This window comes from Dermacentor variabilis, chromosome 10, assembly GCF_050947875.1.
Source record: "Dermacentor variabilis isolate Ectoservices chromosome 10, ASM5094787v1, whole genome shotgun sequence".
Classification (NCBI taxonomy): Eukaryota; Metazoa; Arthropoda; class Arachnida; order Ixodida; family Ixodidae; genus Dermacentor; species Dermacentor variabilis.
In genome coordinates, this window is record NC_134577.1 from 23,920,030 (window position 1) to 23,945,421 (window position 25,392).

General features: G+C 49.2%; 2 protein-coding genes across 3 annotated transcripts in view; one reads left to right on the top strand and one right to left on the bottom strand.

Annotated features, from left to right (window-relative positions):
• LOC142560139 (lactadherin-like) overlaps positions 1 to 25,392 on the bottom strand; it is a 124,635-nt gene that overhangs the window by 97,901 nt on the left and 1,342 nt on the right. The gene's annotated exons all lie outside the window — the stretch shown is intronic.
• LOC142559943 (acetylcholinesterase-like) overlaps positions 1,032 to 25,392 on the top strand; it is a 29,415-nt gene continuing 5,054 nt past the window's right edge. The window contains exons 1-7 of the mRNA XM_075671645.1: positions 1,032 to 1,260; positions 9,378 to 9,584; positions 10,342 to 10,459; positions 12,070 to 12,291; positions 13,521 to 13,794; positions 16,921 to 17,178; positions 19,515 to 19,834. Coding sequence (XP_075527760.1) covers positions 1,098 to 1,260; positions 9,378 to 9,584; positions 10,342 to 10,459; positions 12,070 to 12,291; positions 13,521 to 13,794; positions 16,921 to 17,178; positions 19,515 to 19,834 — 1,562 coding nt within the window. The 5' untranslated portion in view covers positions 1,032 to 1,097. The remainder of the gene's footprint in view (positions 1,261 to 9,377; positions 9,585 to 10,341; positions 10,460 to 12,069; positions 12,292 to 13,520; positions 13,795 to 16,920; positions 17,179 to 19,514; positions 19,835 to 25,392) is intronic.

Consider the following 25,392-nt stretch of genomic DNA (forward strand, 5'->3'; position numbering starts at 1 on the left):
TCTATGTGTAATAGTGAGAAAGTCTATGACTGTATACATGCAGAGCGGGAGCACTACAACCTACCGCGCGCTCTGACGTGACGATCACATGCTTGAATTCAATCGTGTTGCGCGATACTCTGCTATATTATTCTATTCCTAATAATCACTACAGTGCGTCGCCAGGACATGCTACAACCAAGGGTGGCCTGGCGCTAGCGTGTCCAAGTGTTTGACAAGACGCAAGCATGTCTTGTCACTTCTTTTGTCCTCGTCCGAAAGCCCAACATTAATGCTTGTAATGGGTCGCCAACAAGTCGAAATTGCCACATTGCTGAAATGCTGCTCATTTTTTAAAAATGCACACTTCCCTTGCTATTAATTCGATACATATTTTTCTTGTTGTTGGAGCCAATCCCAGGAGTGGGTATTGACCACGGGAATAATTCGCAATCTCTGCAGAATGATGATGATGGTGATGTTTTATTGGCATCCCCATTGAAATGGGGCGTTCACAAATGGTCACTTAGTCTGTTTGAGCTATGGTGTACATGCTCTTCAATCTATCATTTTTGTACACATCTCGTTAATCTTATTTATCTCCCCTAAGGCTTCTAAATCTACCTCTTACCGCTACCTATGCCTGTAAAGTATTCGGTCGTATCAGTCTCTCTCCTGCTTTTTTTCCCCACCAATACTCTAAACGTCTCTTGCTTATCTCGACTGCTGACTGGTTGATGTTTCCACCCACTTTACATCGAAGCGCTTCTGGAAAGAGTGCGCGACCTGCGGCTCTCGCTCGGTGAATACCTTCGCATTCCAGTAGGATGTGTGGAGTGCACGGTCTCCGCATTTTCGCTGCGACAGACACACGGCTCATCTCGTTGCGAATATTTGCTCCGGTATGCTTTCGTACTTAGGCTCGTCATATTTTGTACAATAAACGCGCTACTACTAAGGCAACCAGCTCGAGCCTCGAATAGGGGCACAAACAGGGTGCACGCGGCCCCTGTGTAGACTGTTGAAGAAGAAGACTTCCACGAGACCGTGCCTCCGTTTCGTCTATGCTGCATTTTTCGACACGATAAACGTTCCACAGCGCCGCAGTACGCGCCACGATGAAGTCCAGCAAGGCGGAAGACCTGATGTCCACGACCACGACCTCGTATGAGACGGCTCCGAGCGTGCCGGTACGGAACAGGGACACGAAACGCGAGAAGAGCGATGCCCAAGAAAAGCAAATGGCTGCGGTGATGGAGCTCATCCACTCCATCGAAAGCGGTGAGTCAAATTATGGGGTTTCACGTGGCAAAACCACTCTCTGATTATGAGGCACGCCATAGTGGAGGACTCCGGAAATTTCGACCACCTATGGCGTTCTTTATCGCGCCCCTAAGTCTAAGCACACGGGTATTTTCGCATTTCACCCCCATCGAAATGCGGCCGCCGTGGCCGGGATGTGGTGAGTTCCCGACGAGGAGGCTATGGCGATCGTAGTAGATTAGGTGGGGACCCAGCTAAGCGCCCGTAAAGTTTGAACAAGCGGCCGCGCTTCTAAGGAGTAGCAGCGTATAAAACGTTTACGTCCACAGTGGAGCGAAAAACGCGAGCGACAATTCCGTTGCGCGGAGCGAATTGGTCTCGGAGCTACTTTTTTTACGGACAGACCGGTGAGAAGCGGCCGTTTCACTCACGTGGCCAAACGCAGCGACGAACTATGTACCTAGCTGGTCCCCAAACGCTGGGTTTCAAATAAATTATTGGTTGGAGTCAGTAATTTTTTGTTTTCAACTCTTGTTCCCAACCAGACGGACTTCCGTGGAAGATGTTTTCATTCAACTATGTATACCCTCCCCTCCCAGGATAGCTGAACTCAGCCGTTGTTATTCAGCTCGAATCACTTCTTTGCCGTGGCGGCAAGGACACCCGCAAGTGTGGTGACGACAATGCTGGCGCGCTCTGCCTCCCCTCCCGAATGCCGCGCGCGGTTTTCCCCGCTACTGTAGACGTAAGACGACGCCTGCTCCAGTTGAAGCCCAAAAGTCATCCGCGGGTTTACTGCAATTAACACACGGATACACGTACATCGTGTGCACGCATGCTTACACACCACATACGCATACACACACGCACGCACGCGCAAACATCGAGCAAGCCGCTGTTTGGATCGCACCGCTGGTACGATCTGTTGGGAACTCGGCGCTGACGCCCGTGGTTGTACCTGGGTCGCAAGCCCCAAGGGTAGCGTTGGCCTGGCGGCCTGGGGTACAACTGGAAGCATCCGAAGGTCCCGGAAAAGCATGAGTCGACTGGTAACAACAAAACAACTTGTTTATTTTAACATCGCAAAGAGTTGGCGGTCAGGTTGACCGAAGTAGAGAGACGGGAGAGCACTTTACTCAGCAGAAGAAATCGGAGCCCTCCTTTTGGCGTCCGGGGGCAGCTGTTTTTATACTCTCGCAGTTGAGGGCAAGAAGGAACCCCTCAAAAGACGAGCACGTGAATGTACAATGGGCTAATGGTGACGCACACTGTCGAAGCGCTGCCGTAGCACCATGTCGAGCACGATCTCGTAGCACCCTGTCGTAGCGCTGCCGTAGCACCATGTCGAGCACGATCTCGTAGCACCCTGTCGTAGCGCTGCCGGTCGGGCACAATGACTGTAATGAGAGGATGATCCCTGCTTTCGCTTCGCCTGGTTCGGGCACAATGACTGGAATGAGAGGGTGATCCTTTGCGGTCGCATCGCCGCAGTCGCGCCTGGAAACACCTGCCGATGAGCGTTGCGGCGACGACGATCGGGCCAAAATGTCTGCCGCCCCGCCGCAGTCGCGCCGGCAAAACCACGTGTCGCAGGCGAAACGCAACAGACCGCCCCGCCGGGGGAAGGAGATCCCGATGGACAGGGGACTGCATCCGCTGTCCGGAGGGATGTCGCTCGATGATGCTCATAACCGAAGTCGGGCGTCCCTCGACGTTTCTTGAGCGCAGCGCACAGAGAAGGCCTCGTTCTCTCGTTCAGGTTCGCACGGGACACTGCAAAGTGACTTCGGGAGAGTTCACATTTTTGTTCTCGTTCCCGGCAAGCGTTAGAACTACGCTGAAACTCAACCGCTCAGTCAGCAAGCACGGCACAACCCTCACTAAGCCCTGCCAGGCTCTTTCCCCTTTTTATACCACTGCCTAGTTCCTTACAGTAGTCTAGCATCACTCAGAACGCGTCCACAAATTGAAAAATTGCACTAGAAAGCATATCATCACTTTGAAACACTAAACAAAAGCAATATGTTAAAAAAAATCCTGCCTCAGGAAGAAAAACATCAGTAACAAACAATTTTGAGGCTGATTCCTACGTTAGGGGCTTCGACTTAAGCCATCGGCGTTACCGTTGAGACTCCCCTTTTTGTAACGCACCTCAAAGGAATATTGTTGTAAAGCGAGGCTCCAGCGCAGGAGGCGGCCATTTTTGGGAGAGATGGTCTGCAGCCATTGGAGAGGGCAGTGATCCGTCTCAATGATAAACCTCGAGCCGGCTAGATAGCATGACAATTTCTGAACGGCCCACACGAGACACGCACACTCTTTCTCGGTGGCGCTATACGCCTGCTCACGACTGGACAGCTTACGACTAGCATACAGGACGGGGTGTTCTACTTCTCCATTTTCCCGTTGGCACAGTACAACGCCCATGCCTCGCTCACTAGCATCGCACTGAACAACGAACCCTTTTGTATAGTCTGGCGATCGTAGCACAGGCTGGTTTGTTAGGGCACTCTTTAGGGCGCTAAAAGCTCTTTCCTTTGTCTCGTCCCAGACGACTGTTTGAGGCTCTGTTTTTCTTAGAGCATCCGTCAGGGGAGCCGCGATATCAGAGTACCTAGGGATGTACCTCTGATAGTAGCCGGCGACACCCAAGAACGACCGAATATCGGTCTTGGTGCGCGGTTGCGGAAAGTCTCGCACAGCGGCCACTTTTATTTCAGAGGGGCGGCGACGACCCTGACCAATCACGTGACCGAGGTAGACAACCTCGGCCTGTGCTAACTGGCACTTAGGAGCCTTGACTGTCAAGCCCGCTTCGCGCAGGCGGGTTAGCACTGCCCGCAAGTGTGCCATATGCTCAGACCAGGATGCGGAGAATATCGCTACGTCGTCTAGATACGGTAAAGCGAATTCTTGCTGTCCCCGCAACACTTTATCCATGAGACTTGAAAAACAGTATGGCGCGTTCTTCAAACCAAAACTCAACACTTTAGGACGGAATGTGCCCATTGGTGAAATGAACGCCGCATACCTACTAGCCTCTTCTGTAAGTGGAACCTGCCAATAACCCCTGACAAGATCTAGGGTGGAAATAAACTGAGCGCTACTAACTTTCTCAAGGCGCTCCTCGATGTTAGGGATCGGATAAATTTGATCCTTAGTGATGGAATTAAGCCTGCGGTAGTCGACGCAAGGACGAGGTTCCTTGCCCGGTACCTCAACTAAAATCAAAGGGGAGGTATAATCACTCTCACCTGCCTCAATAACACCGAGCTGTAGCATTTTCTTTACCTCAGCCTCCATAATATCGCTCTGGCGGGGTGACACCCGATACGCCTTGGATCGTACTGGCTCTGGGGAGGTAAGTTCTATATCATGAGTAAGTACAGAAGTCCTACCAGGCCTCTCAGAGAACAGACCTTGAAACTCTTGTAATAGCTGGTGTAGTTCGGTTTTCTGCTCGGGCGACAGCGGTGCTTTACTGATAAGGTCACTAATGACTTGACCGGTGTCTTCCCTGTTCGTCACTGAGCCTAGTCCCGGAAGCTCGACCGGAAGCTCTTCAGGAACGTTTACCATCATGCACACCACTGCTTCCCTTTGTCTATAAGGTTTGAGCAGATTACAGTGGTAAACTTGCTGTGCTTTCCGCTTTCCTGGCAGACTTACCACGTAGTTAACGTCCGACAGTTTCTGAACAATTCGTGCTGGGCCCTCCCACTGCACGTCTAGTTTGTTGTTTAGCGATGTGCGCAATATCATGACCTCATCGCCAACCTCAAAACGACGGGCCCTGGCTGTCCGATCATAATAAACCTTGGCCCTCTGCTGGGCCTTTGTCATTGCTTCACCTGACAACTCCTGTGCCCTTCTTAAGCGTTCGAGGAGCTTAAGCACGTACTCCACCACGACTGGGTCGTCGCCCCTACCTTCCCACGATTCTCGAAGCATGCGAAGCGGAGATCGAAGCGAGCGACCGTACACCAGTTCAGCTGGCGAAAACCCCGTAGCCGCATGCGGCGCGGTCCTTAAAGCAAACATCACCCCAGGCAGACACAGCTCCCAGTCAGTTCGATGTTCAAAACACAACGCTCTCAACACGCGCTTCATGACGGAGTGGAGCTTCTCAACGGAATTCGACTGTGGGTGGTACACTGAGCTGTGTAACAGCTTTACCCCACACCTTTCGAGAAAAGTTGTCGTCAAAGCGCTAGTAAACACTGTGCCCTGATCTGATTGGATTTCCGCAGGGAAACCAACTCGCGCAAATATGGACAGTAGTGCATTAACTATCTCAACTGAGCTGAGTTCTTTAAGCGGCACTGCTTCAGGGAACTTTGTCGCTGGGCAGATCACAGTCAAAATGTGTCTGTACCCCGTGGCTGTTACCGGCAGAGGTCCCACAGTATCAATAACGAGCCGTCTAAAAGGCTCCGTAATGATAGGTACCAATTTCAACGGCGCCCTCGATTTGTCCCCTGGTTTGCCCACCCGCTGACAAGTGTCACATGTCCTCACGAAATGGTCTGCGTCCCGAAAACACCCTGGCCAATAGTACTCTTGCAAGAGACGGTCCTTAGTTTTCTTAACTCCTAGGTGTCCGGACCACGAACCCCCGTGTGACAAACGCAACAGATCCTGACGATAGCATTGAGGCACGATCAGCTGATCGAACTCCACTCCTCGGCGGTCTAGATACTTCCGGTACAGGACTCCACCTCTTTCCACAAAACGCGCAGTTTTCCTGGCGATACCTTCTTTGACATTGCAGCGCACGTTTTCCAGGCTGCCATCCTTTTTTTGCTCGGCTATCAAAGCCGACCGGCTGACTTTTAGCAACCTATCAAGTCCGTCTGACGTAGGCGCGATGAGCAAATCAGTAGATAGCTCTTCTAACTTTCCCGCGTCGGGCGTTTCCTCTCCAGTATCTGGCGCCTTTAACGTTACAGACTCAAGTTTATTCAGTTCGGGCGTGCTCGGAATATCAGCTTGCTGCGCCTCTGACCCTTTTTCGTTGTTTGATAACGTCGGCCCCGCAACTACCGCCTTTGCAGCGAGCTCCCGAACCTTCGATCTGGTTAAGGCCTGAATAGCTTCACCAAACAAAAGCCCCTTCTCGCGCAGGAGGTGATCGGACCTGTTTGAAAATAGGTACGGGTACTGGGGGGGCAGCATAGATGACACTGCCGCCTCCGTCTCAAGCGCTCCGAAAGGTCCTTCAATAAGCACTTTTGCTACCGGCAGACACACGCTATGAGCTTCCACGGCTTGCTTGATCCATGCGCACTCGCCCGTGAACATATGGGGTTCTACGTAAGACGGGTGAACTACATCCATCGTAGCTGCGGAATCGCGAAGCACTCGGCACTCTTTCCCGTTCACGAGGAGGTCTCGCATGTAAGGCTCGAGAAGCTTCATGTTCTCGTCAGTGCTGCCTATTGAAAAAAACACAACTTTTGGTGTTGTTTCCGGACACTGCGCCGAAAAGTGACCCGGCTTCTGGCACGTATAACACAAGCGCGCTCGCCTCATCTCGAACCGCTTTCTGCGTTTGGCTGCCGCCGTCTCTTTACGTTTGGTCGGACTGCTTTCGCTCGCATCCGCACTACGCGTGTCCCCCTTAAATCTCATGGGCGTGAACTTCGGCCTCTCAAACTTGGAGCCAAATTCACCCTTTTGACCGTCCTTAGCTCCGCGAGCCCGACGCGTCACAAACTCCTCGGCTAGCTCAGCGGCTTTAGCCACCGTACAAACGTCTGGCCTATCCAAGACCCAGTATCTCACGTTCTCAGGTAACCGACTATAAAACTGTTCTAGCCCGAAACACTGCAGAACTTTATCGTGGTCACCGAACGCTTTCTCTTCTTTGAGCCACTCCTGCATGTTTGACATAAGCCTATACGCAAACTCTGTATATGACTCACTTCTGCCTTTCTCATTTTCCCGAAACTTCCGACGGAACGCCTCCGCAGACAGCCGGTACTTTTTTAGAAGACTCGATTTCACTGTGTCGAAATCCTCTGCCTCCTCTCTATCCAAGCGAGCGACTACGTCGGCCGCCTCGCCGGGTAACAAAGTGAGCAAGCGCTGTGGCCACGTTTCCCGAGAGAACCCCTGCTTCTCGCACGTTCGCTCAAAGTTAACCAGGAACAAACCAATGTCCTCTCCAAGCTTAAACGGCCGCATCAGGTCAGTCATTTTGAACAATACGCGTTCTCCTGCACCGTGTGCCTGACTTCCATTACGAGCGCGTTCCATCTCTACCTCGAGACGCTTCATTTCCAAAGCGTGTTGACGGTCCCGCTCTTGTTGCTCTCGCTCTTTCTGTTCTTTACGTTCACGCTCTTCTTTTTCTTTCTGTTCTTTACGTTCACGCTCTTCTTTTTCTTTTTGCTCTTTAAGTTCGCGCTCCTGTCTTTTTGCAGTCTCCCTCTCCTCAATGGTCTCAAGGCATTCCGACAGCTCGTCATCCTCAGCCTCTAACTCAAGAATAGCCTTTAGCAGTTCAGGTTTTCTGAGTTTGTCGGAGACATCCAGACCCAACTCTCTTGCAAGCTCCAACAATTTCGGTTTGCGCAACGACTTCAAATCCATGGCTGCTCTGAATGCTGCTTTCTCTACTGCTTACTATTGTCTTGCCGCAAACTAACCCGGCAGCAACGACAACCACAATTACCAGCTCTGTTTCTGACACTAACAAAAAGCCTGGCAAAGCTCAGAAGAAGAAAGTCCCGCACTCACCAAACCTCGCAGCCAAGAGTCCAGCGCAGTCGTTCCGCTGCAGGCAACCAGTCATCACACAGGGCTCGTTGCACTGCTCCCGGATCGTCGATGAGCTGCTCAGCATACAGTCAACTGCATCTCTTCGCTGCTGGCCTCCGTTGTCGCGATCTCACCGCTGGCAGACAGTTGTTTGAAGTCGGAGGCGATCTCACCGCTGCCAACCAGATGTTTGGACCGCACCGCTGGTACGATCTGTTGGGAACTCGGCGCTGACGCCCGTGGTTGTACCTGGGTCGCAAGCCCCAAGGGTAGCGTTGGCCTGGCGGCCTGGGGTACAACTGGAAGCATCCGAAGGTCCCGGCAAAGCATGAGTCGACTGGTAACAACAAAACAACTTGTTTATTTTAACATCGCAAAGAGTTGGCGGTCAGGTTGACCGAAGTAGAGAGACGGGAGAGCACTTTACTCAGCAGAAGAAATCGGAGCCCTCCTTTTGGCGTCCGGGGGCAGCTGTTTTTATACTCTCGCAGTTGAGGGCAAGAAGGAACCCCTCAAAAGACGAGCACGTGAATGTACAATGGGCTAATGGTGACGCACACTGTCGAAGCGCTGCCGTAGCACCATGTCGAGCACGATCTCGTAGCACCCTGTCGTAGCGCTGCCGGTCGGGCACAATGACTGTAATGAGAGGATGATCCCTGCTTTCGCTTCGCCTGGTTCGGGCACAATGACTGGAATGAGAGGGTGATCCTTTGCGGTCGCATCGCCGCAGTCGCGCCTGGAAACACCTGCCGATGAGCGTTGCGGCGACGACGATCGGGCCAAAATGTCTGCCGCCCCGCCGCAGTCGCGCCGGCAAAACCACGTGTCGCAGGCGAAACGCAACACCGCTAATGGAACACTGTACATGAGCTAGCTGTATATCATACAAGTAAACATGGTGCGCCGCGAAGTCTATAGATGGCAACTTCAACGTGTACACAAAACGCATCTCAGCGTGAGGTGCGTGTTCACAAATTCATCTCGACTCGACGCTCGCGGTATAGTGCACACTGTAGAGCAAATTGGTGCGAGTTCAATCAATGGCAGCCAAACGGTCAATCAATCGGTGACCAATGACACATCACTGTTGACATCAAAAAATAAAACAAGCATACAGAAGGAGTTTACAGTGTGGGTTGTACCACCGCGGGTATAGGGGAGTTGCATAATGTCGAAAACCCTGCAGTGGCGCAGTCAGGCAATAAACAAAAAACGAAAGCTTTCTCTTTGAAAAAAAAACAAACTTTGACGGCCCGGTTGATGCCCGAGAAATGACGTGTCGGTTGTTTTTATGACGTAGGAGGGCACGATTATCCCAAGACGAAGCTCGCAATACGTTTTAAAATGACGCCTTCAATTAATCCGTTCAGATGACGACACACGCGGGAGCAAACACGGTCAGAAGTCCGCGATGGACGACTCCGCAAAAAGGCCGCCGGAACATCCGGTAGCCCAGCCTCTGCAAGGCTCCGGGACAGCGCTGGCTCGCGCGGATGCCTTCTCACCAATCCTGCACGTTGACAAGTCCGAGAACGCGGCGCCCAAGGAATCCGGCTCGAAATCGGAAGCCAAAGAAGGTAACGTACTTCATTACGTTTATTGCACGAACCTACAATTCGTTAAGCGCGTACATCGGTTAGGAAACTTGTATTGCGCACAGTGGATTATACTTCTTGTTACCCAGGCGGTTTACATTTCAACGCGAAAGCGCTCAGTTTAGCCAATAGGCACTATAACATTGACGCGCGCCATGCGTGACCACTTGATCCGATGGATGTGTTACAAAACAGCGGCATTTCCTTACAATCCCCAGAGTTAGGTCCACAAGATAACCCACATCAAGCTTTCCTTTTTCCCAACAACTACCGTCGAATGAAATAGACTTAAGATAGCCCTGGAAATAGCCTTCCTTTGTTCGACAGAATAGCGATGACTCGACGGCCACCAAGCCCCGTGAAGAAATTCGGGTGTGGCTCAAGGCGCCCGTATAGAACTCGGAACTGACTACACGAAAGTCGAGTATAGGAGATCCCGATGAGCGCATAACGTGCTTTGAAGTCAAGGGCACCGAAAAGAAAAAAATATCTGCGAACGTTTCCGATTCCTCTATTTGTGAATGCAAACGTTTTCTCGGCGTATTTTGAATGCATTCATTTGAAATGCCTGGCAACATTGCGGCAACGCATTAGTAGGTAGTAGACAGCTAGCTAAGTCTTTTCAGGCTAGCAAAAGTTTGAAACTATAACGTGCTCACTACCCACAGTACTAAGCGCGTAGGCCTATACAGGGGCCTGCGCGTGTAACGCCTTCTTGTCACCTACACCACCTGCGCAGGCGCAAAGCCTCCAAGCCAGAGCGAACACGCGTACCCGCCGGCCACATCGAAGGAAGACGCTCAGAAAGGAGATAAACCTATGGCTTCTGCGGAGGCCAAAGGAGCCCACTCGAAAAGGTATAGGATCCAGCGCCATTTTTACGCGCGTCCGCAGCTTCTACGCTTACTACTACGCAGCCGACTGCATTGGTAAACATTTTGCACCTTTAAATGTGAAAAAAAAGAATGTTGTAAATGAATCTATAACTCACAGCCTTACACCCAAAATTGGGGCAAGGTTGTGAGTTACTTCACCAGTTTCGAGATATTCATTCTCAAAGTGTACAACAAAGTGCATCGGCGTTTTGATTACATTTTTGCCTCAATGCATGAAACAGCGTTTTCTTTAGGAAAGAAATGAGGAGGACAACAGTGCATTCTTAGCGAAACTTTGACGACGCATCTCAGTACCAGTGCCGTCCCCAGAACTCGTTCCAAGTCGATATGCCATGCAAACTCACCAGCTGCAATTCGTAAACTTAAATATGCGCCGTAAGGTTAATTAGCATAGTTACGTTAATTATTCAATTAAGCATATTGACTTACCGTTGAAGTAATGACCGCCTCATCGAGCAATTTAGATCAAGCGTTATAACTGTGCCATTTGCCAGAGGCAACTATTTTTAAAATTGGTGCAGCTAAAAAAAAAAAAAGAATACCCTATATATTAGTTGTCTTCGTGACTTTGCTTGTCATTACCCGCCGTGGTTGCTCAGTGGCTATGGTGTTGGGCTGCTGAGCACGAGGTCGCGGGATCGAATCCCGGCCACGGCGGCCGCATTTCGATGGGGGCGAAATGCGAAAACACCCGTGTGCTTGGATTTAGGTGCACGTTAAAGAACCCCAGGTGGTCAAAATTTCCGGAGTCCTCCACTACGGCGTGCCTCATAATCAGAAAGTGGTTTTGGCACGTAAAACCCCAAATATTATTATTGCTTGTCATTGTGTCTGCTTTTGCGTTCATTTCGCTCTTTCGGTAAACCACTGACACATATCCACCAAGCGAGTCTATAGTCTGACGAGAAAGCTTATAGGTGCAGAGTAGATAAGTGAATTACACGTTTCATGCACTATAAGCCAGTTTTATACCAACGGATCAGTGCAAGTCGAGCACTGGAAGCCACAGATAGTAGGGAAAAAAATAAGCGTAATGGCGGGACGTCCCCTTCAAAATCCAGTACTAGCTTCCAGGGACGTCATCGATTTTGACGTTGTTCGACCGAAGCTGGTTGATAGCTACTTTACTAAAAGAAAGCGTTTCTCGACAATTATCACGCTTGGAGTTTCATTATTAACATCCTTTATCTCCAGCACTGTCGAGTACAGGTGTCGAAAACACCCGATGAAGGAATGCAAGCACAGGACTTAGATGGACGCGGATGAGCGATATTGAAGCGCATTGACAACTTCAGTCGGCGGGTGCTGCTTCACTAGAGTGCAGACGCCGTACTTTGTGACCACGGATTTCACCGTACCGTCGCGTATTTCCAACCATGTTTCGCAGTATTACCTATTATCGCAGCATACTGTACCCATAAGGCGAAAATAATTTATGTATGTATGTATGTATGTATGTATGTATGTATGTATGTATGTATGTATGTATGTATGTATGTATGTATGTATGTATGTATGTATGTATGTATGTATTGATTGATTGATTGATTGATTGTCAACGGCTGTGACAGCGATGCAGTTGCCGGAACCTCAGCACCGCCCCCGACAGCCGGCGCGACAGTCCATGACGCCAAAGTTCCCGACATTCCGAAGGCTGAGGACAAGGGAGAAGCCAAGGAGAAAGAAGTACAGAGCAGCAAGGAGCCCGTTGTGTCATCCCTGCCGGCTCAGCCGCAGGCAGGCAAAGAGGTCCCAGAAACACCGAAAAATGTAGGAACCGCCAAGCGTAAACGGTAAGCCCTGTACGCTAGCATGAACGTTGACCCGTTTTGGAGAGTACGTCTGCAAAGGAGAGAGCCACCAGCGTGACCGAGGAGAGTCAAATTGCTGTGAATATCTTGTGACTGTTGCTTTCACTGGGCATCAAGCTACACTTAGGCTATAGGCGAGCGTTTCAAGCTAACCGCCGTTAGGGAATGATATAATTCGTGATTCTCTATTCGCGCGCTGGAGGAATCGGGACTTCATACCATTACTTTTGTGTCTGTAAAGATTGTGACTGCTTCCGTACGCTGCCTTCGGCTCGCTGGAGAAGAAATATTTTTAAAAAAGTACGAGAAGTTATTGCACGTTGATATACCTGTCAAAGGATAATAGCGGGACCGAAAGAGAACATCGTGTCAGTATTTAAGTAATATTTCGCTCTGGTGTCTTTTCGTCGGCTATCGATGATCGATCATTTAAATACCGAACGCAACCGCATAAGAAATATACATTTTTTTTTTTGGCACCGTACACAGACTTTCGAAAAAGAGTGCATGTGCCCAGATAGCACAATTCCAATACTAGAACTGGATTGCACGGATAGGCGGACATTACGCGAACAATAAACCGAGATTCGTTATTCACTAGTTATTGACGTTACGCCTAGCGAACACACCTGCTGCATATCGTGAAGTACAACGCGTGCCGTAAAGTAATTAGGTAAAACTTAATTAGCGAAATTTTGTTGATTTACCATTTAACCTTTCCAGTTGACATCTACGTAGAAAGCACTACGTAGATATTGCTTGTTGCTCTTCCGATACCCCGTGAACCCAAGTTAGCGTTAAAGATGTTGATTGAAGAGTGACACATGCCAGCTAACCCAGTGACATATTCCTAGTGGTCCCAGGAACACATACCCAGTGGCACATAGTCACATACACACTGGTCCGTATTCTAGACTGCACTATCTCAAGGATCGGCCCAAGAAAGTGGCAAGATACCATCCGTATACAGTCGCTACAGAAAACTGGGTTGAGTTCGTCAAGAATGCCTCCACGGCGTGGCTTTTCGATCTTCGCTACCGACAAATTCGACGAGGCTGCTACACCCTTGGGTTCACTGCAGATCAGCATTCGCATTCTTTAGCGGAAAACAGAAGCCCGCCCTAACCCGCTGGTAAGCTCAAATGTACGAATGGTTGAACCACCGACACCGCCGGCAGCAGCCCAACGGGAAGCACGCCTCTTGTATGCAGCCCTTCCAAGTTCTGCTGCGGGATGATCATGGTGCTCCTGGTCTTGTTCGCGGTGGCGCTGGCCCTGGCCACGGCCACCTTGGGTTACGTGGAGCGCTTCAACGACCGCGATCACCCCGTCCTCAAGGGCGTGTTCGGCACCGTGCGAGGCGCTCGCCACGTGCTCACCGACCAGGGGCGCGAGCTCCCCGTGTTCGCCTTCCTGGGGATCCCGTTCGCCAAGCCTCCGCTGGGGGAACGGCGCTTCCGGCCGCCTGTGCCGTTGGACGAGGAGGTGGGCGTTCGTCACGGGGGTACGAATGAATGAACGAACGAATGAATGAATGAATGAATGAATGAATGAATGAATGAATGAATGAATGAATGAATGAATGAATGAATGAATGAATGCGGCGTTGATTAAAGCGAATAGCTTTCTTTAGTTTTTTTGTTTTTCTCCTCCGTAGTATGGTCGCAGCAGTATATTATATAGGTCTCAATAGTTCTCTCTAGTGCCAACGCCAGCTAGACCTTTTTGAGGCACACGTTCTCTCAAGCGAGAGCTTCCTGTCGTGCGAATGTTTAGACGCTGTGGTCGCACTGGTCGGAGGAGGGGGGGGGGTCGCTGTGTCCCGTTTCTTCGCCACCTTGTCGGACGGTTGCCAGCACGATCGCCACCGAAGTCCGCTGCGCGTCTCTTCCCAAGTTCGGCCATTTCATCCTGCCGGCTCACTAAGGCTTCGCTTAAGGCAACTGTCACGATTTGTGGTTATATATTATTTAAAGAGCGAATGGTCGGACAAGTATCTGCCCTCCTTGGAGTAGCCAAGCTCAGAAGGAGACGCAGCTGCGAAGCCGTTGTCAAGCCATCGTCGTCACGCTGATTCCGTTGTCGTCGTACCGTCGTCTTCACGCTGCACCCATCGCGGTTGCGCCGTCGTCATCTCCATCGCTGTCAACACTGTCGCCGTTGTGCCACTGACGCTTTCGCCCCGCTGACATGCCATCTACCAATGCGTGTCGAAGATAATGTATGCGGCCAGCAGCAAGCATATAATACTTTGGAAGTCTTGCTTCTAGGTCCAGTTAAGTCCTGTGGTCAGCATTAGATTAACAACCATCTTCGATGGTTTCTGCAACATTTTTTTTTTAACAACCTTGTTCTAAATGTCTCAGGTTAGCAGAAGTGGGTAACAGAGAAAAGGAGAGAAAAGAGACACGGTGGGGATCAAGGGCCGATTCCGAAGAAACCATCGAAGTGCTGCTCTAAAAACGGCGAAAGACGCCTGTTTCGCGGGCACGGATATGACTCGATGTCGTTTGGCGATCACATACAATCCTCGAGGTCGGCCGTCAAGATCCGGTGCCCGGAATGCGGGACAGAGGCTCCAATACTCGCCGTAGACGGCTAAAATAGACAGCCATGCCGACAGCGGCCATGTTAAGTCTCGTTCAAATTCTGGATGTGCTCCAATACCGTAGTTCCTTCGAAATCAAAAGATACTGAACCCCTAATCTATACAGTACCAGCGGAACAAAATTGGCAGCGGTTGGGACGCCGCGTGGTCGCGTTTAGTGAAGCTGTGCTTATGGCGTACTAAGTCGAAAACGCTGTGGCGTGTGGGGTGCATTAATGAGACCAGCATCCCCAACCTACACTGTCTCCAACTACATATTATAAAGGCGTTTTCCGCAACGCATGGCTATAAATTCACTATAACGTCCACAGCCATTGTGAGACGGGTTCCGCCGCCAATTCACTCTTTTTTTATTATTTGTTTTTTTTTTCGTTTGTTACCACTACTTCCTGGAGTGACCAGAAGCAATATCCCTGCCCCAATAATTAGGCATTAAATCAACAATATTTCACCGCATTCAAGAATTTAAAATAAGATTCGGTGCTTCTTATGAAATATAGTCCGACTGCTTCTTGTGAGCGAGAAATATTCGTATTTTAGATAAACGGTTTTAGAAAAGCCACAAAAGAACTTTGTGCCAGTGTTGTCGCTTAAATGAAAGAGGCCCACACTGGAGCGTGTCGTCAGTAAGCCAAGAATATTTGTCACTTTCGAGTGTCGAACGAACACCAACAAAGTCTTGCAGCCGTCAGAAGTAGCTTCAAGTGAACAAAAGAGCTTTGAACGTGAAGGTGTACTATTTCTAATTTCCGATTTCATAGTTAGCCTTGTTTTTACGAGTGTTTTGTGTTCGGTTGTTAGCGACAAAGAGAGAGAGTGTGCGTGTGCATACGCACAAAGGAGCTTCGAAAGTAAAGGCGTCATAATTACCGGGTTGTGAGTGCGTGCATTCCATTTCCTTAGTTATCACTTTGTTTTTACAAGCGGTTTTGTTCGGTCCAACTGTTCGGTTGATAGCGACAAAGAGAGAGTGAGTTATGTGCGTGGCGCATACCATGGGAGTCTTCGTACCTATATCTGTGTACACGAGTGTTTCGGTGCTCATCCCCATCGCAATGCGACCGCCGTGGCCGCGGCCGGCAAGCAAGCCCACTACCTTGTAGTCAGCAGCGAAAGCTTCCGTAGCCTCAGAGCATCGCCTCCTCTATGTTTTAGAGGAGGCGATGCTCAGCGCCACGGCGTCTATTCAAGACCTTGTTCAGAACAAAAGATCCCTTTTTCAATGCCGTGCATTTTCAACCAGCCTCCTAACCTGACCTGTGTGCGCCATTTATAGTATACGGCCCAATGCAAAGTTTACCGCAAGGAACTCTCGAGCCACAAGTGTATGGCAATACGGTCCAACACGGGGAAGTTACGGGCGGAGCACGGATTTGTCTAAACTTCGTCCTTCTGTCTTCGAACGGCTTCATGCATGATTACGGAAATTGATACCTTTCAACGAAATATTTCGTTATAAACGCAACACGACCGTAATGCGCGCGCACGTGCGCGGACGCTTATATAGCCTTCGCGCGTTTAGGAAAATGCGATTTCTCAAACATTTATTTCATTTCATTTATTCACCCTTAAGGGCCCGAAGGCATTATATAAGGGGGGGGGGGGTGCATCACAGTTGTACAGAAGAAAGTAACATAAGAAAGTCCAGCTAGCCTTTTGTAATAGGTACAAAAAAAAGAATTACAAAAAAGGAAGGAAACGGAACATATACAGAGAAAGAGAAAACGCACCACAATAGCGTTTGAAGGCACAAAGATTTCTCACATCCATGTACTGCGTACGCATCATTCTCACGGTGTAACCGCGGAGTCCGAGATCGCTACGGCGCTCGTCGGCGCGATCTCGGAGGCGACGGTACAGTCGAACGATCGAAGGCTGCAGAGTTTCCTCTAGCAGTACAGAGAGAGCACAAAAAAGATTAAAGGCAGCGATTTCCTCTGCAGTAATCGTTCTACCAAGCTCCGTGGTGCGCGCGCCATCATGCGATATATTCATCGCTGCAGGAAGACGTGAAGCGGAAACCGCTAGACAGGCAAGCGAAGCGTCCACCATGCCCACAGCAGGACTTCTACCTCGGCAAGCAGAACGTCAGCACCACCAACGCCAGCGAGGATTGCCTGCACCTGAATATCTGGACGCCACCGTGGGAGTGCGAGCCGGAGAAGGAGCGGGCTGAGTGCAAGCTGAGAACCGTGCTCTTCTTTCTCTACGGGGCCGCCTTCCAGAACGGCGCGAACAGCTTCGAGGCACGTGCACTGCACGTGCGTTAACGAATTGGGCAAATTTGGGGCAACTTCGCAGTCCGTAATGCATTTGGGTTTCTAGCGCAGCATAGGCGGTTTCCGGCGCACGTTGTGGATGCGCGCCATGTCTTGACAACACAGCGGGTCGCGAAAATTCCGCGAAAAGGATCGTTACATGCACGCGCGAGATTGTAGAAGCATCAGCGGTGCTGAGTGATTGTGAATTCACCGTCAAATTATTCAAGAAAAAAATATTTTCTGCATGGTAACTGATGATAGGTGAACGCTCGCCATTGTACACGTGGTCCAGCTTTATGTGATGCGTTTGGTTTCAGTCAGCTTTTAGAGCGCAACTTTTAGGCGCCCGTTCCTGCGTTGAGCGCCGGAGTGCCTCGCCGGCGTAACCGAGGGAACGCGGAGCGCAGCGAGGAATGAAGCAAGGCGGTAGCGAACAAAGCGCGAGGAGGAAAGCGGAGGAGGAGGCTACATACAAAGAAAGCATGAGGCGGAAAACGGAGGTGGAGAGCGTGGCGAAAGGGTGAGGAGAACAGCAGAAGACTGCGATAGCGAAGAGAACGCGAGGAGGAAGTGACTCTAAAGCACCACGAGATGGCGCTCACGTCCGGGCATCCGCGCCGCCGCCGTCCTTCCGGTGGAAAGTAAAAAAAAAACGGACCAGAAAGCTCGCCTTCGCGCACAGCGTTCGCCGCAAGCGTTTTCATTACGGTTGCATAAGGCTGAGTTGCCGGGAAGCGGCAACTGTGTGGCCGGTCTATATATAGCACCACACGTCGCGGCTCGGCCAGTCGGTGCGTTGATTGGTGCGATGCCTCAATATATCGCGAAATGAAAACCCGCATAGAGCTGCGCTCAAACTTCGCATTAGAGAGTATCGTAATCGTCGGTGAATTTTCCCCAGATTTACATTTCCAGAACTCAGCAGGTCACGTGACAACACTTGGCGTGCGGGAAAGGACAGCGGGCAGAACACGAAAAAGGAAGACACCTATAGGAGGGAGTATGAAGCCAGCCAGCTAGCATGAGCAGCAAAGCCAACCTCGTCTGACACCACTTCTCCCTCCGTCCGGGGCCTATAGCAGCGCGTTGGCTAGCTCTGGGAGCTAGGCTCTCCAAGGTTGCCGGATCTGTGGGATATGGGGGAAATTATAAAATATTACGTGCCAAAACGACCATATGATCATGAGGCACGCCGTAATGGAGAACTCCGGTTTAATTATGACTTCCTGTGGTTCTAACGCACACCTACATTTAATTATTATGGGGAGCTGTTCGCTCCCCATCGAAATGCGGTCGCCCCGGCCGGCGTCAGATCCGCGACCTCGAGCTTAGTAGAGCAAAAACGCCACAGCCACTGGGCTACCACATCGGGCGGTTATGTGGAATATATACATTAAAGATACAACGTCTGTTGTATTCCTAATGATGTCATTTATAAAACCAACACTAGAGAAAAATTCAGACAGTTGTTGGGGAGCGCCGCAGCTACGCGAGCAAACGCATGAAAATACAGCTGTTCTAGCCGGCCCGTAGCAGACGACAATGGCGAGTCCCCCGACCACGGGAAGGAAAAAGGACAGGAGGGGGCATACCGCGACGCGACTGAAGCCAAATCTGGTGGCCCAACGCATGATCGCACGTCAAACCGCGCGGTTTGTTCGAGTGGTCCTGCACTGCAGGCAGAGCCACGGCAGGGCAGCTGAACAAGCGCGCACAGAATAAAAACTACTGGCATAGCTACTGGGGACCATACATCTCGGCAAATCGAGATTCATGCTCCGTGATCTCTACGCAACAGGTCATGTGTTGGGTCACCGCTGTGACTTTACGGAGCGTTCGCTTGCCAATTAAGGCTGGCTGCGTGACGTAATGCTCCCTCCTATATCTTTCCCTCCTCCATGCCCCCGACAGACGTGGACCGGAGCGTAGAAGGCCTCCTCGCCCACCGCTCCGTAGAAGGCGGAGACAACCGCGGCGTCTACTACGGCGTCGGGCACGCGAATGGCGGATACACACGAATGCCGGCAACGCGTCCCTACGGCGTCCGCCATTCGTGTGCCCGACGCCGTAGTAGACGCCGCGGTTGCCTCCACCCTCTACGGAGCGGTGGGCGAGGAGGACATCGAGTAACTCTACCGGAGCGCATTTAGCAATGCCGCCATTAGTCGCGCACGAGGCTAATAGGTCGCGCTGGCCGAGCATGCGCCTAACACTCGGGGACATCAGCGCAGCAATGGCGCGAAAACGCGCCTCAGGTGTCCGTATGTATAGCTGTCATGACAATAAAAAAATGGCGACAACGGCTAAACAAGTTCCTTAACGGCGCAACTGTGCAGCTGTACGACGGCCAGTACCTCTCTGCCCTGGGCGACCTGGTTGTGGTAGTTCCGAACTACCGGGTCGGGGCACTGGGCTTCCTCAGCGGCCCGTCCGCCGGCGTGCTTCCGGGCAACGCTGGCCTCTACGACCAGCGGCTGGCACTGTCCTGGACGCTGCGCAACATCGAGATCTTCGGCGGCAACGCCTCTCGCCTGGTGCTGGCGGGTCACGACGCCGGCGCGGCGTCCCTGGGCTACCACCTGTTCTACGGGGACGCCGATCTTTTTACGCGCAACGTGGCCCGTTATATACTGCAGGGCGGAGGACCCTTCAGCAGGTTCGCACCTCTGTGGGTCTGTCAAATTGCACCAGTGGTCACCGGGATCGGAGGTCTCTGATTACACGCTCCTAGAAAAAAAAGTACAGGGTCTCTTAAATCTCTCTTACGAGGTGAACGGCGAAAGCGTACTCTTCCTCCTCTTATCATTCGCCTCTTTCCCTTTGCCTCTTCTCTTTCTCTTCTTTCTTTTAGTCATTGCTGCTCACTACTAAAATGTTTAGTCACTTGTACTCAATTGTGGTCATTACAGGCCTCGTTAGACATGTTGGTCATATCCTAGTCATTAATAGTCATTACTGGTCATTGCTAAGCATTTTAGTCATTTGTAATCAATTGTAGTCGTTACAATTTGTCGTTAGACATATTGGTCATTAGCAGTCATTAGTAGTCACTACAAGTAATTTCGGCCATTATTAGTCATTACTGCTCACTACTAAGCATTTTAGTCATTTGTAATCACGTGTGGTCATTAGAAGCCGTCGCTAGACATGTTGGTGATATTATAGTCATCAGTAGTCATTAAAAGTAATTTCTCTCATTATTAGTCATTACTGGTCATTACTAAGCATTTTAGTCATTTCTAATAAATTGTAGTCGTTACAATTTGTCGTTAGACATATTGGGCATTTCGTAGTCATTAGTAGTCATTACAATTCATTTCAGTCATCATCATCATCATCATCAGCCTGTTTTATGTCCACTGCAGGACGAAGGCCTCTCCCTGCGATCTCCAATTACCCCTGTCCTGCGCTACCGATTCCAACTAGCGCCCGAGAATCTCATTTCAGTCTTCTGCCGACCTCGACTGCGTTTCCCTCCTCTTGGCACCCATTTTGTAACGGTTATCTAACCGTTACAATATGGTTATCTAACCGGCGCATTACATGACCTGCCCAGCTCCATTTTTTTTCTCTTCATGGCAATTAGAATATCGGCTATACCCGTTTGCTCTCTGATCCAAACCACTCTCTTTGTCTCTTAACGTTATGCCTAGCAATCTTCGTTCCATCGCTCTTTGCGCGGTCCTTAACTAGTTCTGAAGCTTCTTTATCAGACTCCAAGTCTCTGTCCCATATGTCAGCACTGGAAAATGCACTGATTGTACACCTTCCTCTTAAATGATAATGCTAAGCTTTCAGTCAGGAGCTGACGATGCCTGCCGTATGCGATCTTACCTATTTTTATTCTTCTATGAATTTCCTTCTCATGATCAGGGTTCCCTGAGATTAATTGACCTAGGTAAACGTATACTCCTTCACAGACTCTAGAGGGTGACTGGCGATCTTGAACTCTTGTTCCCTTGCCCAGCTATTCCTCATTATCTTTGTATTCTGCATGTTAATCTTCAACCCCACCCTTACACTCTCGCTGTTAAGGTCTTCAATCATTTATGGGTATCTTCCTGCTTTTCTTCTGTAGAATTAAAGTATCTGTAGAACCTCTGTAGATATTTTCCAATATATTTACGCAAGCGTTCTGTCCTCCTTGATTACGTAATGCCTCCATGATTGCTGGTTTCTCTACTGAATCAAATGCCTTTTCGTAATCTATGAAAGCCATATAGAGAGGCTTATTGTACTCTGCGGATTTCTCGATAACCTGATTAATGACATGAATGTGATCCATGGTAGAGTATGCCTTCCTGAAGCCAGCCTGTTCCCTTGGTTGACTAAAGTCCAGTGTTGCCCTTAGTCTACCGGAGGTTATTTTGGTAAATATTTTATGTAATACTGGGAGTAAGTTAATGGGCCGATAATTTTTCTATTCTTCAACGTCTCCGTTTTTGTGGATTAGTATAATGTTTGCATTCTTCCAGTTTTCTTGGACCCTTGCAGTCGATAGACACTTCGTATAAATAGCCGCCCGTTTTCCAAGCATTATGTGTCCTCCATCTTTGATTAAATGGACTGTTATTTCATCTTCTCCTGCCGCTCTTCCTCGTTCCATGTCTTGCAACGCCCTTCTGACCTCATATCTAGTTATAGGAGGAGTTTCTGTATCCTGTTCATTACTGTTTTCAATGGAGGTATCCTCACTCCTCTGGGTACTGTACAGGTCAGTAAAGAATTCTTTCGCTTCCTTTACTATATCTTCGAGATTGCTGATGATATTACCCTGCTTATCTTTCAGTGCGTACATCTTGATTTGTCCTATTCCAAGTTTCTTTCTTGCTGATTTCAGGCTGCGTCCATTTTTTACGGCTTCTTCAGTCTTTCTCGCGTTAATGTTTCAAATATCACTTATTTTCGCCTTGTTGATCAGTTTTGACAGTTCGCGAATTCTATCTTATCTTTTGAGTTAGACACTTTCATTCTTTGCCGTTTCTTTATTAGGTCTTTTGTTACTTGGGAGAGCTTGCCTACTGGTTGCCTTGGCGCCTTGCCTCGCCCTTCAATTTCTGCCTCTGAAGCCAGCCTAGTTACGGTTTCATTCATTATCTCTATGTCATCTTCATCTCTCTGTTCTAAGGCTGCATATTTCTTTGCAAGTACGAGACTGAATTTGTCTGCTTTTACCCTTACTGACTCTAGGTTGATCTGTTTCTTCTTGACCAATTTTACTCTTTCTTCCCAAATTGAGGTGAATCCTAGCCCTCACTAACGTATGATCACTGCACCCCCCCTTTACGCTACCTATCACTTCTACATCCTGTACTATACTACGATCAGCAGAAAGTATGGAGTCAATTTCATTTCTTGTTTCACCATTAGGGATTTTCCAGGTCCACTTTCTGTTGCTACGCTTCCTGAAAAAGGTGTTTATTATTCGAAGCTTATTCCTTTCTGCGAATTCTACCAGCATCTCTCCTCTATCGTTCCTAGAATCGACGCCGTAGATGCAAATTGCTTGTTCACCAGCCTGCTCTTTCCCCACTTTTGCATTAAAGTCGCCTATTACTACAGTATACTGAGTTAGCACTTTTCTCATCGCTAATTCAACATCTTCATAAAGCTGATCTACCTCCTCATCATCGTGACTGGTTGTTGGAGCGTCGGCTTGTACTACCTTTAATTTATATCTGTTATTAAGTTTGACTACGACTAAAACTACCCTCTTATTAACGCTGTAGAATTCGTCAATGTCGCCCGCTATATACTTACGGATTAGGAATCCTATCCCGTATTGCTTCTTATCTGGCAGACCTCCATAGCAGAGGACATGGCCGTTATTTAGCAATGTATACGCCTCACCAGTCCTTCTGATCTCACTAAGGCCGATGATATGCCAAACAATGTCTGATAGTTCCTCAAAGAGTCCTGGTAAGCTTGCTTCTCACTCGACAGAGTTCAGCAATTAAAGGTTGACAGGGTCAGTTTCCATTGGCGGCCTGTCCGTTACTGGTCATTACAGAGCATTTCAGTTATTTCTAATCAATTGTAGTCGTTACAAGTTGTCGTTACACATATTGGTCATAGTCATTACTATAGTCATTTTAGTCCATTACTACTCATCACTAAATATTTCTACTCATTTTAATCAATTGTGGTCATTACGGGCCGTCATAAGGCATATTGGTCATTTCTGAGTCTTTAGAAGCAATTACAAGTCATTAGTAGTCACTATTAGTCATTACTAATCATTATTAACCTCTACCAATCTCTATTATAACGTTATCATGCACTAACTGTCACTATCAATCATTTTTTTTCATTCTTTAATCTGTCTTCATATGGCGTGATGACGCTTCGGCGGACACTCCGGCAGTCAGTTTTGCTGACACAAACTTCACCATGAGCCTAAAAAGGCTTTCGCCATAAAAAAAAAATAGTAAAGATGTATATTCAAAGACTGTTTTTTTTTTTTTTTTTTTGCGTCTGTCTACAATGTCTTGCGTGATACGGGGCAAACCTGGGAGGAGGAAATTGCGACGTCAGAGTGCTGAGCACTGTCAACACCCTATTGGCACGGTAGCGTCCGCGCCTCATGAAGTACGTAAGAGGGTCAACACGTTTTCAAAAGACGTCAGGTCGCACGGCAACCAAGGTCATTACAAACCAAGCGCAGGCGTGCGGACAGCTCCAACACAATGAAAAATTTGGGAGGATCCGCTTAAGCTTCGCCGAACGCGATAGGATTCAAAGCGCCATGACCGCTTCTCACGCTTCCCGGCAACTGCAGCTTATGTAAACGTAACGTTTTCCTGGAAACGCTGGCGGCGAACATGCTATGCACGAAGGCGAGCTTTATGGAAAGCCTTTCTAGGCCCATGGTGACGTTTGTGTCAGCAGAGCTGACCGCCGGAGTGTCTGCCGAAGCGTCATCACGCCATATGAAGACAAATTAAAGACAGGTTAAATAATGAAAAATGATTGACATTGATGAAATGACCAGTATGTCTAACGCCAACTTGTAACGACTACAATTGATTAGAAATGACTGAAAATGCTTAGTAATGACCAGTAATGACTAACAATGACTGAAATGACTTGTAATGATCAACTACTGGTGACTAAGATATGACCCACATGTCTTACGACGTACGGCTTGTAATGACCCCAATCGATTACAAATGACTAAAGATGGGTAGCAGTGAGCAGTAATGACTAATAATGACTGAAATGGCTTGCAATGACCAGTACTGACAACTAATGACCAACATGTCTAATGACGAATTGTAACGACTACAATTGATTACAAATGACTAAAAATGCTTACTAATGAGGCAAATGATAAGAGAAGGAAGAGGAGGCTTTTGCCGCTCACCTCTTAAGAGATATCTTAAGAGACCCTGTAATTTCGAAGGTGTTTGAAGGAACCGAGGGGGCCACGCCGCCCCTACCTTTAGACAGACCTCAAACAGCTGCAGGAATGTCGCGTTAAAACTGGTTTGTGTTTGAGTTTGAGTTTCTGCGTAATAGAATTGCGTTTTCTCGTATATTCATGTATATTCATATTACAATCTGACGCTATCATGTCTGTAGGTTGTGCGTAGGTCGTATATACTTTACACGAATTTTCTGACGCATTTTACTTTCCGAAATTCACTTAGTTCAGCAACGCCTATGCGCCATGCGGACGGCCTGCGTGGTTGTGGATGGTTCGGGACGACTTTCCCGGCCGCCGACGCCGACAACGGATTTTCTGCGACACGGTGTCCATAAAGTTAAAATGAGCATTTACAAATATGTGCGCACTGGCTCGTAAACTATAGGAAGTCGAGCAGCGTCGAGTGAAGGCGATGATCACTCGGTAACGTGGTGAACACTTCACCCAGAGACGCGAAGCGTGTAATACCGTCCCTACACAGCGAAGGACATCCTTGGAGCGCGACGCCACACATGCCCGCATGAATGCGAATCCAGTGCAGCGGTTTTGCTGGAAGAGACACGCACAGCTGCAGCACTTCTATTTTGTGCGACGCTTAATGGACGATCTGTCTGGCTCTTGGTGAAGCCATCGTACAGCGCAAACGAAACATACATGAAGAACGCGATACCGGACACCTCTGGAGCGCTTGTGTTCTTCGCGTCTGTTTTATTTGCGCTATTTCGCCGTGCATAAACCGACTAGCCCGAAAACACGTTGTCCCGAGTTACCTCTCTCCCCGGTTCATT